The 13,548-nt window shown below is 31.0% G+C and overlaps 2 protein-coding genes across 3 annotated transcripts in view; both read right to left on the reverse strand.

The window, feature by feature from the left end:
* The window catches only part of LOC123703778 (protein amalgam-like), a 120,475-nt gene that overhangs the window by 50,048 nt on the left and 56,879 nt on the right, over positions 1-13,548 (reverse strand). The gene's annotated exons all lie outside the window — the stretch shown is intronic.
* LOC123703779 (transcription factor Adf-1-like) lies at positions 387-2,472 on the reverse strand. The gene is made up of 2 exons (XM_045651929.1): positions 2,196-2,472; positions 387-1,109 (listed from the first exon to the last, which is right to left on the reverse strand). The coding sequence occupies exons 1-2, from the start codon at positions 2,326-2,328 to the stop codon at positions 445-447; spliced, it is 798 nt and encodes a 265-aa protein (XP_045507885.1). The 5' UTR covers positions 2,329-2,472; the 3' UTR covers positions 387-444.

Here is a 13,548-nt window from a genome sequence, read left to right on the forward strand (position 1 = left end):
CCATCACAAACGCATATAGTTGTTGAAAATAATTTCAGAACATTAATTTGTCCGGTTCAACCCAAAAACAATAACGAAGCCAATTATTGACCACACCTTGTCTCCCGACCGTGACGAATGGAGGTAAATTGAGATGTTGTAGTAGGGTGGCCTTAACTATATTAATGTTACTAGCTGTGCCGCGCGGTTTCACCCGCGTTTAAAAAACCCGCATAGTTCCCGTTCTCATGGGATTTATGGGATATAAGCTATCCTATGTGTTAATCCAAGTTACCCTCTATGTGTGTGCCAAATTTCATGAAAATCGGTTCAGTAGTTTTTACGTGAAAGAATAACAAACATCCATCCATCCATCCTCACAAACTTTCGTATTTTAATATTTGTAGAATGTCTCCGGCAAGTAAATACATTTATTCTATAAACATACATTTATTACATAAAGTACTAATGGTGTAAAAACTCCGGTTTCTGATCAACACAATCATCACTAAGTATCGGTACTTCACTATTACTCTCTGAAAAGGACGGACATGCGTATGGAGAATCTGATGCTAATTGCTGCAATTCCATTTCTGACACCAAACAAAAGACCTTATTTTTCGCCACTGCTTGTAAGTATGGCGGAAACTTCTTAACAGTATCAGATATGTTTAAGAAAAAGCGATCTAACGCGTCATGTGTTAAAGGCGGGTTTAGCTTGTTTCGGAGTAATTTTTCGATTAATATAGAAGAAGGTGATGGCTCTCGCTTACGCTTTATTATCTTTGTCCTCTTTATATATTTTGATTGTGGTTCATCTTCAGCGCATTCTTTTGATGTTGTAGCTATACTGTCATCAGGTGGATCGTCAGTTCTAGGCGATAGCATAGATTCGAATTCATTATAAATCTCTTGTTTTTCATCTCCATCTGTATATTGCTTGTCTTCGCTTGTATTCTCTATTGAATCTTGAATTTTCCTTTCCAAAAAAGGAGCTACGAAAGCCATTTCACTTTCGTACTTCCACAGTTTTATGTTCTTCATAGCTTGACCGGTTTTTGCTTTTCTTTTATTTAACGCTCTCCTGTATGCGTCTCTGAGACCTTGCCATCTTTGCTTACATGATACAGCTGCAAAATAATACTTTAAATTCAATAAGGACTAAAAATTATGTAATATATTTAACCTCAGAGCTACAAATAATCAAGATTCACGCTACACCAAATACACGATCAAATTTTATTTTAAAAGCTTTCAGCCCACAGCTTCGTCCGCTTTGCCTAAAACCTAATAAATAATATACTAAAACCTTCCTCTTGAATCAATCTATCTATTAAAAAAAAACGTATCAAAATCCGTTGCGTAGTTTTAAAGATTTAAGCATACATAGGGATAGAGAAAGCGACTTTGTTTTATACTATGTAGTGATTGTATACTTTTTTATGAAGTGATTCATGCCTGACCGTGGCTCGGCCGTGCACGGCCCGGCCCTTGCACGGTGTACATGCATTATGATCTAAAAAAAGTCATTTTATTTAACAAATTATTGCGTTAATTTTATTGTTTTGTAATTGCAAATGAATACAAAAATTGTTATTTTATACTTTCTAAATATTATTTTTACATGAACTCGGTGACCGGATCGATGTTCCTGAAAAATTTACTTATGCTCCATAAAACTAGGTCATCGAAAGGCGAAAGGATAGTGATCTGCCAATGCCTGCCAATTTAAGGCGACTACACCACCGAAACTAACGCCCCCCCAACATTTTATTTTTTTACTCTTAAACCAGATCAAATTTAAAAAATCTAGCTCGGTACTTTGCTAGTATATTACTTGTAGTATTTTTGGTATTACTTTTCATTATTTTGCATTCGGTAAATTAGGAGAACTTTTGATTACCGCCAAAAGTGGCCACTTTTGGCGGTAATCAAAAGTTCTCTAGAATAATGAACAGTTAGAATAGTGAAAAGTAATACCAAAAATACTACAAGTAATATACTAGCAAAGTACCGAGCTAGATTTTTTAAATTTGATCTGGTTTAAGAGTAAAAAAATAAAATGTTGGGGGGGCGCTAGTTTCGGTGGTGTAGGCCTCTTAAGTAGTATTTCAATGTGTTATGTAGAAAAACAAAATATATATTGTATCTATAATCTGCATATACAATTACTTACTTTAATAAACATAGGTAGTAGGTAATAATATAAAACCTACCGGACTGTTTCATTTGACTCCCAATTTCCTTCCACGCTATTTCCTTCTTGATATTATCCATATATTTTGGGTGTTTTAAATTATATATGAATTCATATTTACGAACAATTTCAATCAGTTTCTCGTCGTCCATTTTATTTACGAATACGTGTGGCCCGTTCAACTCACGGTAACAAACTGGCAACGCCCATGAAACGCGTTAGCAACGGCTATAGCACGCGATTATAACCCGTATGGTCATCGTGCCGTCATAGTATAACGAACATAGTTGCCTGTAGTCTGCGCGGTCCGGCAACGTCGCGTATCAGGCACGGAGCGTTGCGAATACCCCTACCACGAGTTAGCAATCGATTCTTGCGAACTACATAATATTTTCTATTAGCTTTCGCGGCTTCAACAGCTTTGTCTAAAACCTAATAAATTATATACTAAAACCATCCTCTGCAATCACTCTATCTATTGAAAAAAACCGCATCAAAATCCGTTGCGTAGTTTTAAAGATTTAAGCATACATAGAGACAGAGAAAGCTACTTTGTTTTATGCTGTAGTGATGGTACTACTGCATTCGGTAGCGAGAAACGAAACGATCTCGAGAGCATCTAGTACTAATTATCTATAATAGAAAACGCTAGAAAACCTTACATGACGTCACTTGCTAGTAGTATCTAAGAATAAAAAAAATGTTGTGTGGTATTAAATGGAAGAACTTTCAAAGCACATTTTAGATAATATGTGAACGCCTAAAATTAATCTAGGTACATATTCTAAATATTATTCAATTCACATTTACGTTATAATTTCAGCAGAGACTGTTTTCCTGTTTCGTACTTTTATAGTGTTTTAGCAATCGGTTTTTAATTTTTTAAACTTTTTTATTACATGACAACGGCACAAAAAATTTTACTTACCTGTACATATGTTCAATCACCCTTTTCTCTAATTGAATCATTTAAATTACCTGAAACAAAATAGTAATACAAATTATTAAAAAATAAAAAATATACAATTAACACAACATTATCCTATTAATAATAATACCACTGAATGAATGAACGAATAATGAAGAATATGGATAAAATTTTGTTACTTTTTCAGGCAAAAACGGCTGATCTGCCACAATGAAATATACCTTTTTATCTAGGAAATGCGTGAAGCAACGGGCCAAAGCTAGTTATTGTTTATCTTGTAAATCAATGTGCCAATAATATATTCTCTATTGCGATTGGCCCATTTCCAAATTGATGTTAATTGTCTAAAACATGATATTAATTTATATATTCACTAAACATCCGACCCGGGTTTGCCTGTCTAGAACCGTTATAAAAACCATCATCATAATATAATATGATGAAAAATAACTAACTGAAGTGGAGCCATCTTAATTGAAAATTCATGAAAAATGCTAAGAAACACTGCGAGGAAACTGACTTTCAAATTAAAAAACCGCATCAAATTTTGTCCATCCTTTTTAACTACGATGCTATAGAAAGACATTTTTAGACTGCGAAGACGTGAAATGAACGAATCCGCGATGTACAACTAGTTTCTTATAAAAATATACCGGAAGCCAAACTTTAAAGTGGCGGTCGTAAATTTAAAATATTTTATATCAAGAGTCTAATCTCAAGTACTTTGAGTGGTATTGAGTGTTTGATATAATTTATTTCGACTCGTTAATTGTTCAAACTCAAACATTCATTTATTCAATTAGACTTCTTCTAGAAGCACTTTTGAAACGTCATTACATATTTTTAACCACAGAACAGTAAGAACATAATAGAAGTGCGATGTGGGCGTGGCCCACGTGTCACTAGTAAGGTAAGATCACCTAACTCGCTCTCAGTTGTGCGCAGAAAAATATTCGAGTCGGTTGTCAGCTGTCAAACCTTATTTCCATATTTATTCATTATTTAGAGCGTGTTGTTCGGTATTAGAGTGGAAAAATTATAGCAGACGAAATAATTTCAGCAATCGAGGCATTTCATAACATCGGTAAGTCTTATTTTAATTTATTTTAAATATATTTTATGTTACAACTTCGCTTGTCGTAATTTGTCAAAAAATTATAAAAATATTAAGTCAAAATGAACCTTAAGCAATAAGAAATAAGTACTAATATAGATTGAACAGCAAACAAGACTTTCTGGATTATTATTGCAATAAACAAACGAATGTCGGATTAGTGATGCATGTGGCGCATATCAACAGTATCGATACTTTAGAAAAGACAAACATTATAAATATTAAATTTTATTCTATTTTTCCTTAGCTTTCATTTGCCCCTTTTTCTTTATAGATTCGAAAGAGCCTAATTTAAAAGAGAAATGGATAATAAATGCAACGTGACGAGTTAACTGGATGCCGAACAGCAATAAGCAGTCTAACAAAGGCCACCGATACATCAAACCTACGGCAGTTCCAAGATTTAAAATAATGCATATTTTCTGTTTGTTTTGTAAATATAGATTTATACTATTCTATTCCGTTTTTTATTTAAATATAATAATATGAAAAGACGTACTTAGTAGTAATAAACATACTCCAAAATGTGACACATTATCCTATACTCATATAATAGAAAGAAAAAAAAATGCACAAAATTATATTTATTTGTGAATTATCGATAACAAGGCTGACATCCCTTAGAGCATAGCATCAGGTTAATGTCAAGTTAATGTCATTAATTTAGAGTGACACAAATTTCAACCTTATCTTTATGTGTAGAGGTTCAAAGTTATATGTATTGAAAACCAACGCCCTCTGTTGTGGAATAGCTGAATGTTTTCAAATTTGGAATTTCTGAGCAAAGAGAAACAAAACAGCTAATATACCTAGGGATGTTATACTAAAATAAACCGTAACTTGGTTCGTTAGGGTACATATTGAAATGCTGAATTTATAACCTAAGTCAGTTTTTACTCAAATTAAGCTGTCCAATCAAAGGCATAGTTTACTTGTAGTGTACTGTATAACTATCGGTTTAAATGTGTGGGTTTGGCGACACTGGTTTTCATACTAATGATGACATTATAGCACTTCTATTATGTTCTTACTGTTCTGTGTTTTTAACATTTACCACCGATTCGGAAAGCAGTATCTACGGAGAATCTACATTCTACGGTATCAAAATGGAAATATAATATAGGTATAATAATAATAAAAATATGTAGGTATATAGATAATAGATATACAATTAAAATGAATAAATCATCGTTAATTTGTAGTAAATTATCACGTGCGTGACATCGCAAGGATTCACTATAATACAATAATATTTAAAAAAATACATTTCATTATTTTAAGAAATAATATATAGATAATACATTTGTATGCTTTTTTCTCGTGTCAAATACAACATTACAATAATACAAACAATTTCTTTACTCAATTATGTGTCAATCAAACTACATATCTTAAATTAAGTACCTAAATCTTAAATGACATGATATAGATATTCTAAATATCATATTAAAAAATTAGAAAACTCATGGTCATACTTTTAATTTAGACATTCGGCGATTCACATGAGTGGATATGACCTCTCTCGAACTCATTCACATTTTCGCCAAAATAATTTATTGTTTCTAATTATTGAAACAAAAAATCCATGGGTTGAATTATTTCACTCCAGTTTTTTTCAAATAAAGCTGCATTAAAAAAGACACAACTTTGCAAGTGTGTCGTAAATTTGATACTTTAGGAATCCAGCATATAAATAGACAAAACCAGAGCGAATAGGTATATTAAATGTATCGTTATATTATTATCTGTGATTAAAGTTCTATTAAAATAAGCCCAAACGTTATCAATAAAAAAATAAAAAATGTGTGCGTGTACTAGTGTACACAACTACACACGTAAGAAGTGAACCTTATTTTTCAAAAAATAATTTACTATAAGCAACTTTACAGAAATACGTCGAATCACGCGTGGTAGGGATAAGAAAAAGGTGGCGCGTAACGGAAAAATGTCACGCGTAACGAAAAAATGTTACACTAAATTTTTTTCCAACCACGATAAAGAAGTTTCACTTCAACAAGGAAAGAGACTATATTTAGTATAGGTAGAGTTCTTCGAGTGTTAGGTATCTTACCTGTATAAAAATATGGAAAATACCTTCCCAAACCAGACTAGTGATTTATAATTATAGTAATCTAGGTTAACCTAAATATTTACTAGCCTACAGGATATTCATTTCAACGTCTAAAGAAATTAGGTCTATTTAGGTAATAAATATGTTTATCTCAGTTCACTGGGATGGTTGAAATGAATTTTGTAAACTTTATATTACACTAGCGGTCCGCCCCGGCTTCGCCCGTGGTACATATTTCGCAATAAAAGGTAGCCTATGTTCTTTCTAGGGTTTAAAGATTGTTTGTGCCAAATTTCATCAAAATCGGACTAGTAGTTTATGCGTGAAAACCATACAGATATAGATATAGATTTAACGCGATTATAAAAAAATAATATTGCTGTTTGGGCTTTTTGTTAACATTAATATTTTGAAAAAAGTTTTTACGTACTCGGATAAAAATAAAGTTTTGCTTAAAAGTTATAAAAACACAATAACATGATAAGTCAATATTATTTTTATAAATCACTAAATTTCCGGAAGGAAATCCATAAAGACATAAAAATGTTATTTCAACAAGATTTGTTATCTTTTTCCATTCTATTGCACCCAAATTGATACAATTGTCGAAAGTTAATAGCCCAGTAAACATGGACACATTACTGTCTTCTATTTAAATAGGGTGTTTATAAATTTCAGATAGTTAGGACAGTCTATTTTTATTAAAAAATCCTCTTAACATATTTTATTTATACTAATATTACACGGGGCGCAGCTAGTAATAATATATTCGGTCTATTAATCTTTGAAGCTAGCGCAAATTATGTCATTTCAATAATAGTTTTCTATATAAGTAATTAAATAATTTTAATTATTAATTAATTTTTGCAATACTACTTCCTGTGTCGATATTTTTATCGATAAGAAGTTATTAATTATTAGAAGTTTCTAGTTATAAGGAAAGATTTGTCGAAAACTATGAATTCATGAATCATTACAATCTTTACTTTTTAAACTACTACCTAGTAGTATTTTCTTTCTTATTATTTACATTATAAGTACATAATGTGCTAATGAAAAACATGTAATAAACTAGATAGGTACTACCTTAAAATATTATATAAAATCTTTATTTTTTAAGCGCTGTAGATTTCATAAGTCCAATCGATACAGACAATTTATTGACCTTTGCAAGCGTAAAGAAACCAATGTAAATACATATAAATAGATTTTTATTTAAATACTAGCTGTTGCCCGCGACTTCGTCCGCGATTAGGTCGTTTTTCGTCATTCGTCGTTTAAAAAAAATACGTGACACTTTATTTTAAAATTTTCTTAATTATTGTCTCTTATAAAATTTAACTACATTAAAATTGAACACTCTGATAAGAAAATCTTAAAATCTGAAGAAAACATGAATGTGGTTTAAATTCTACATTACTTAGTATCAAATAATAATCTAAATTAAATGTAGATTAACAGTTTGAGCACACCATTATAGAATATGTACCTAAGTATTAAATTACGTTAGTTTACATAGTAACTTTACTAAAAACACGATGACTATCTTTCGCGCTCGATACCACAAACTAAGCATGTTTGTGGTACGTGGCCCGCGTCACTTGACCCCCCGCGAGTTCCCCTCCGTTGCTATGCGAAAATACATTCGTCGCCCTACTGTAGGAAAAATTGTAATACTGTGGCCTGGGCGTTATAACACGTCCAGGGAGTTCCTGAGTGCCGATATCACCATCTTGAGGAAAAGCTTCTAATGTCGATTTAAAACTGCATACATACGAATTAACCTGTTCTAAAATTGTGAAATGAGTTCAGTTTTAAATTTGAGAAATATTGATTTCTTGTATTCCACGATTCGTTGTAGTCGAATACAAAATATATTTAAACAAACTTAGCTTGGCCTTCAGGCAAAAGGTAAACTTGACCTTGTATCTTAAAAGTAAGCATGAACGGATCTTCTGATAATTATTGAGCACCAAAGGATCATTTGAAACGCACTACTATAAGAGCGAATATTGTCTAATAACAGTTTACATTGCACCACAGAATACATAATAGTAGCTAAACGCTAATTGCACAGTATGTTCCTCTAAAAGTAGTGATTTTGTGAAAGGTTCCGGTGTATCTTCAAACGAAAGCCGACTCGCCTTACTACACTATAAAGCATTACAAAAAGAACATACTACGTTAATATCGCCTATACAAAAAATGATGAATGAATGTTACAATATTATACTTTGACTACTTTGACTGTTAGTTAAAGTTTATTTTTACTAACAACATGTAAATGAAGAAGAAATAATAATTACCAACGAACTAACCTTTTCTATAATACTTAACACGGCACATTTTTCAAATTATCTTGCTCAACTCTACTAAAAAATTTGAGTTTTGTTGGAACTTTAATATGTAAAAACTATGATATATCTAAACTACGATACAACTTGCATGCGGAAATGCTCATTACAATTGTGAATCTAAAGAATAACTAACATACTGTTCAATTTTATTGAGCTGATGAATATCTTTTGCCTGGAAGAAATCACCGTCGCCTAACTATAATGTGTTTTCTTATAAAACCGTTACATAATTTATTTTATCTACTTAAATAATGAAAATGATATATTTATAAAATATAAAACATATTATGTAAAATGATTAAAAATAAATAAATGAAGCAACTACGATTCAAAGAAAACATCTTTTTCAGTGTGAAAATGCTCTAAGCAATCCTGGATGATGAACTGTATATCATGTACCTACTCTGATCCCAGTACGGTCGGTACGTCGATAGCCATAACGATAAATATTATAATCAGATAACCGCAAAGTCAAAATAAAAACATTACTTGTAAAGTTGTGAGTGCAAAATTTACGTTTCATTTGGCAATAAAAATTTTTTCGGTACTAAAACGTAGTAGTTTGATATGTGGTTGGCTACCCCTCCTCTCCTTCCTGAAAAATATCCTCCAAAATTTCCCGAGATACTTCCAATGATTGAACCATTGGACGTTGGACATTAACTTCAGTCAAAAATTGACGAAGCGGATGATTACTAATTTCCACTTAATCCTCGCTGCTACTGTCTTTATCATCAAATCATCAATTTTCAAGTGGTGTAGTAAAAATATCAGCAGAAATCGTCTTCCAAAGGCGATATAATTTTATTAGCATTGAATCTGTAAATAAAAAAATCAAAAGTTAACTGTAAATCTATAAAAAAAACTACTTACAAATAAAATTTTATCAAAAACTTCTGTTCCCAATGCACCTCAAAATAATAAAAGAATCATTCATTTCATTTCAATAAATACCTGTAAGTAACAACTTACCTTTTGTGGGAACGCATGATGGTGAAAATTCACAAAACACGAAGATTGCATTTGATATTTTTTGTTTTATGGCATTCAATTGCTTTATAAATATCACTACATAGTATGAAAAAAGTCGCTTTCTGTGTCCCTGTGTCCCTATGTCCCTTTGTATGCTTAAATCTTTAAAACTTCGCAACAGATTTTGATGCGGTTTTTTTAATAGATAGACTGATTCAAGAGGAAGGTTTTAGTACATAATTTATTAGGTTTTAGACAAAGCGGACGAAGCCGCGGGCGGTAAGCTAGTAAATTTATAAAACACGAAGATTTTTAAAATTGTAACTAATGAACACAACAATATATTATTATACTCTTTGGAACACAATCATTAGATTAACTGTAGATAATGGTGTCTATTTTTACTTAAAATAATAAACATCTACCCTCACTTTAAAAAAATGTAGTTTATTATTTACACGAAATATATCATAAAGGGAACGGAAGATATGGGTTAAAGAGTTAAATAAATAAATAACATAATTATATTTAATTTATTAATTTTTAACATTGTGTTCAGTAGTGTTAACATGTAAATTGATTTGATTTTTACGAAATCTCATAGATGGCGCTGTTACAAAATTAACATTATACAACTTACATTCTTTAAGCTATGTTTCTCTTCCCAAGTTACTTAAATGGCATAATAATTTTTATAGTGTCAATATAGATATTGTCAAACAACATTTATATATGCGTCATTTGATTATTAATTTCCAATAGTTAACGTGTAAATTGAATTGATTTTTATAACATTTAATAGATGGCGCTGTTTCTAATTTGTCTTTATACTACTAAATTCATTAAACTGTTTCTCTGCCCAGATTACGTAAATGACATAGTTTTTATTTTGTAAAGCTAGATAATAGCATGGCTTACTCGAAACCAACATTTAAACATGAGTCTTTAGATTGTACGCTGTCGTAATACACGGAATACGTAAGAAAAATAAAGGTTCACAGCTCCTCCCCCGTAGGTGATAGCTTGATAATATGTAGCCTATAGCCTCACCCGACCTGTTAGTAATATTCATGCAAAATTTGAAGTCAATCTATGCAGTACTTTCTGAGATTAGCAAGGAAATACATACAGACAAACAGACAAACAGACAAACAGACAAACAGACAAACAGACAAAAATTCTAAAAACTATGTTTTTGGCTTCTATATCGATTATAGATCATGGATTATGTATTCTTTTAAAAAAATATTCAATGTACAGTTTTGACTTTCCTACGATTTTATTATATGTATAGATCCCACAAAATCTAAAATCATAGTCACTACACGACCAAATGATGACCACGCGTTACGAAATTCCCACTATTGTTTAGGTGATATAATCATACGAAATTCCGTTAATGTTGTACAAATTGTATGCATTTCCGTCTATTTGTCCCGCTCACTGCATTTACATGTAAATCTGATGGAATCATCCGATTTTATAGATATTTGACCTGCAAAGTTGCACTCAAAATAGAAGTTACTAAAAGAGTATTTGATTCAGTTAGAGTTGTCTGAAAGTTCTTATTCTTTAAAACGTATGTAAGAAGGTAAAGAAGTTTGTTCAGAAAATGATTTAAATTATAGAGAAAATATGTAACTAAATAATTATTATTATTACTTATCATTAAAAATGTTTCTCTACTACATACTGGATCTCTATCGTCCATAGTTTTTTTCTTCTCATAAATTATTACCAGTCAATTTATCATGCTAAATATTTACATTTTTACTTATTTTATAAATACCAAATCATTTTCAACAAACTCTCACCACCACGAAAGTTACTTCTTTCGATCTAGCAAATTCAGATGTGCCTTTTGTTGAGTAAACTCGTATTAATCTTCTTTATTTTGAGGAATACTTTCGACAAAACTCAACTATTTTTGCTAAAACATTCCCGGAAATAGTATTATAATATCGTTATTGCGTAAAAAAAAAATAACATCGCGATTCAGCAAAAGGAAGTTATTTAGTTATACATTTTCCGAGTATTTTTCACGACGCTTGTAATTTGTGGGTGTAATTAGGTCGGCACTGCCACAAAGGTAAGTGTTTCCGTTCGAAGTATAAGTTATGAGCTATAGCGATTTATTATAAAAAAAAAATATATTTATTTAAACTTGTGGTGATGTTGGCCGAAGAGACATATTTTTGGTACAAAATACATTCATACCTTAAATCCTGTCAAACTAATAAAATTTAAATAAATTCAAACTTAGAATTCAAAGGACATAATCTAAATCAAGAAGCTTATATCTAATACACTGGAGATTTCGGTATGAACATTGACGTGTAACAAGAAAATATTGCCCAGTTCATGTTTTTTATCACTTTCACACCTAACTTGGTATTGCCACTGTTAATACGAAGTTTTCCCAAGGCTACTATGTATGCTGTAATATTCTGTGCAAAAGGTTAGTTTTTGTACATGAGTTTGTTGATAAATTGCCAACAACGTCATTCAGAAGCATTGTTGGATGAGACAATTATTATTTATGCTAAATAAACTAAGTATCTGAACCAATTATTAAAAAGCGATACTCCCTGATTATGGGTAGTCACCATAATAAAATTGTAGCAACTCTCACTTTGTCAATATGGCATGTGTGTCAAAAAAATTGCGTCGCTTCGAATATTTAAGTTAATATTGTTGCTTATTTAATGAATATTTTCCGAATATAAAGAATGCATTGTATTGTGCAAAATTGCAGAAGTGTTTGGACACCAAATTCTGGCATAGAATTTCACAGGCAAGTGTTAAATTACGTTATTTACAATATTCCTCAATACTCCTGCATTTACCTGTTTAGAATCATTTCAATGGCAAAAATTGTCTAATTTAGCATCATTTTAGTAAGCAGTCATGTTAAATTTGTTATTTCCCTAATACTTTATCATTTTTCAACAAGTTATCAATAAACAGATTTAACAAGTAAGGTAACCATGATGACGAGTTTTTATGGATAGCGAAGAGAATATATTGTAATAACAATATTATGATGAAAATTTAGAACACCATTTTAAAGATTGTTACTAGTAATGAAACAACACATGACATCGGTATTGCACTCACATGTAGTTATAAGATTGTTCGTTTTTACATTGAAATTTATACTTTTTTAACTTACCTCATATTTTTTTGTTTTACGTATTTCAGCTTTCCAAAAAGTAAAATAAAAAGAAATATATGTGCCCATCAAGGTAACTGAGGATTACGACCCAGAAAAAAATACCTTTTGAAAAATAAACTTTGTAAAGTTAGCTGAAATTTGTGCAAGGCTGCTATAAACAGTTTTTCTTTGATGATTCTGGCTTGAAATTGACCCGTCGAAGCAACGCGTTTAAAAAGAAGATCTGAGTAGCTAACAATTTGGTAAACAGCATCTGATGCAAAACACAACTTTCCTCTATTTACAAAGGATGTTAATGCTATATATCGGTTCATATCCAAGCTTTGTAGCCAAAAGTTATTTATAACTATCATTCTATACCAATTAAAATTGTATGTACCTACCTATAAAGTATGACCATAATATTATAATATAAATACTGTTAAAAATATATGTCGTTATTATTTATAGACCATGATTTTTAGTTTTTTCTATTTTGAAAAATCCTGAATTTACAAACCAGCGTGGTCACTCGACAGAAAGAGACATATAACATGACTGACGTCATTGAATGTCATAGTTTCTTGTTTCAAGTTAATGGTCATAGTGCAATCTCCAGTGTATTAGAGGATATAAGCTTCTTGATCTAAATTTATTTTTGCTGCCAGTAGTTCAAATTTTGTCTTTTAAGAAACCGTGTGTAAAACTCTATTTTGGTTTATTTTTTTTATAAAACAACATAAAATAATTTTAGTCTAATTTACAAAAGGTTCATT

This window comes from Colias croceus, chromosome 27 (genome assembly GCF_905220415.1).
Source record: "Colias croceus chromosome 27, ilColCroc2.1".
NCBI classification, from domain to species: domain Eukaryota; kingdom Metazoa; phylum Arthropoda; class Insecta; order Lepidoptera; family Pieridae; genus Colias; species Colias croceus.

What these genes read in the sequence shown, in the direction of transcription:
- LOC123703779 (XM_045651929.1), bottom strand. Translation starts at nt 2,328, where the DNA reads ATGGACGACGAGAAACTGATTGAAATTGTTCGTAAATATGAATTCATA. An exon ending in GAGTCAAATGAAACAGTCCG is followed by an intron (nt 1,110 to 2,195) that starts GTAGGTTTTATA and finishes ATTATTTTGCAG; the next exon opens with CTGTATCATGTAAGCAAAGA.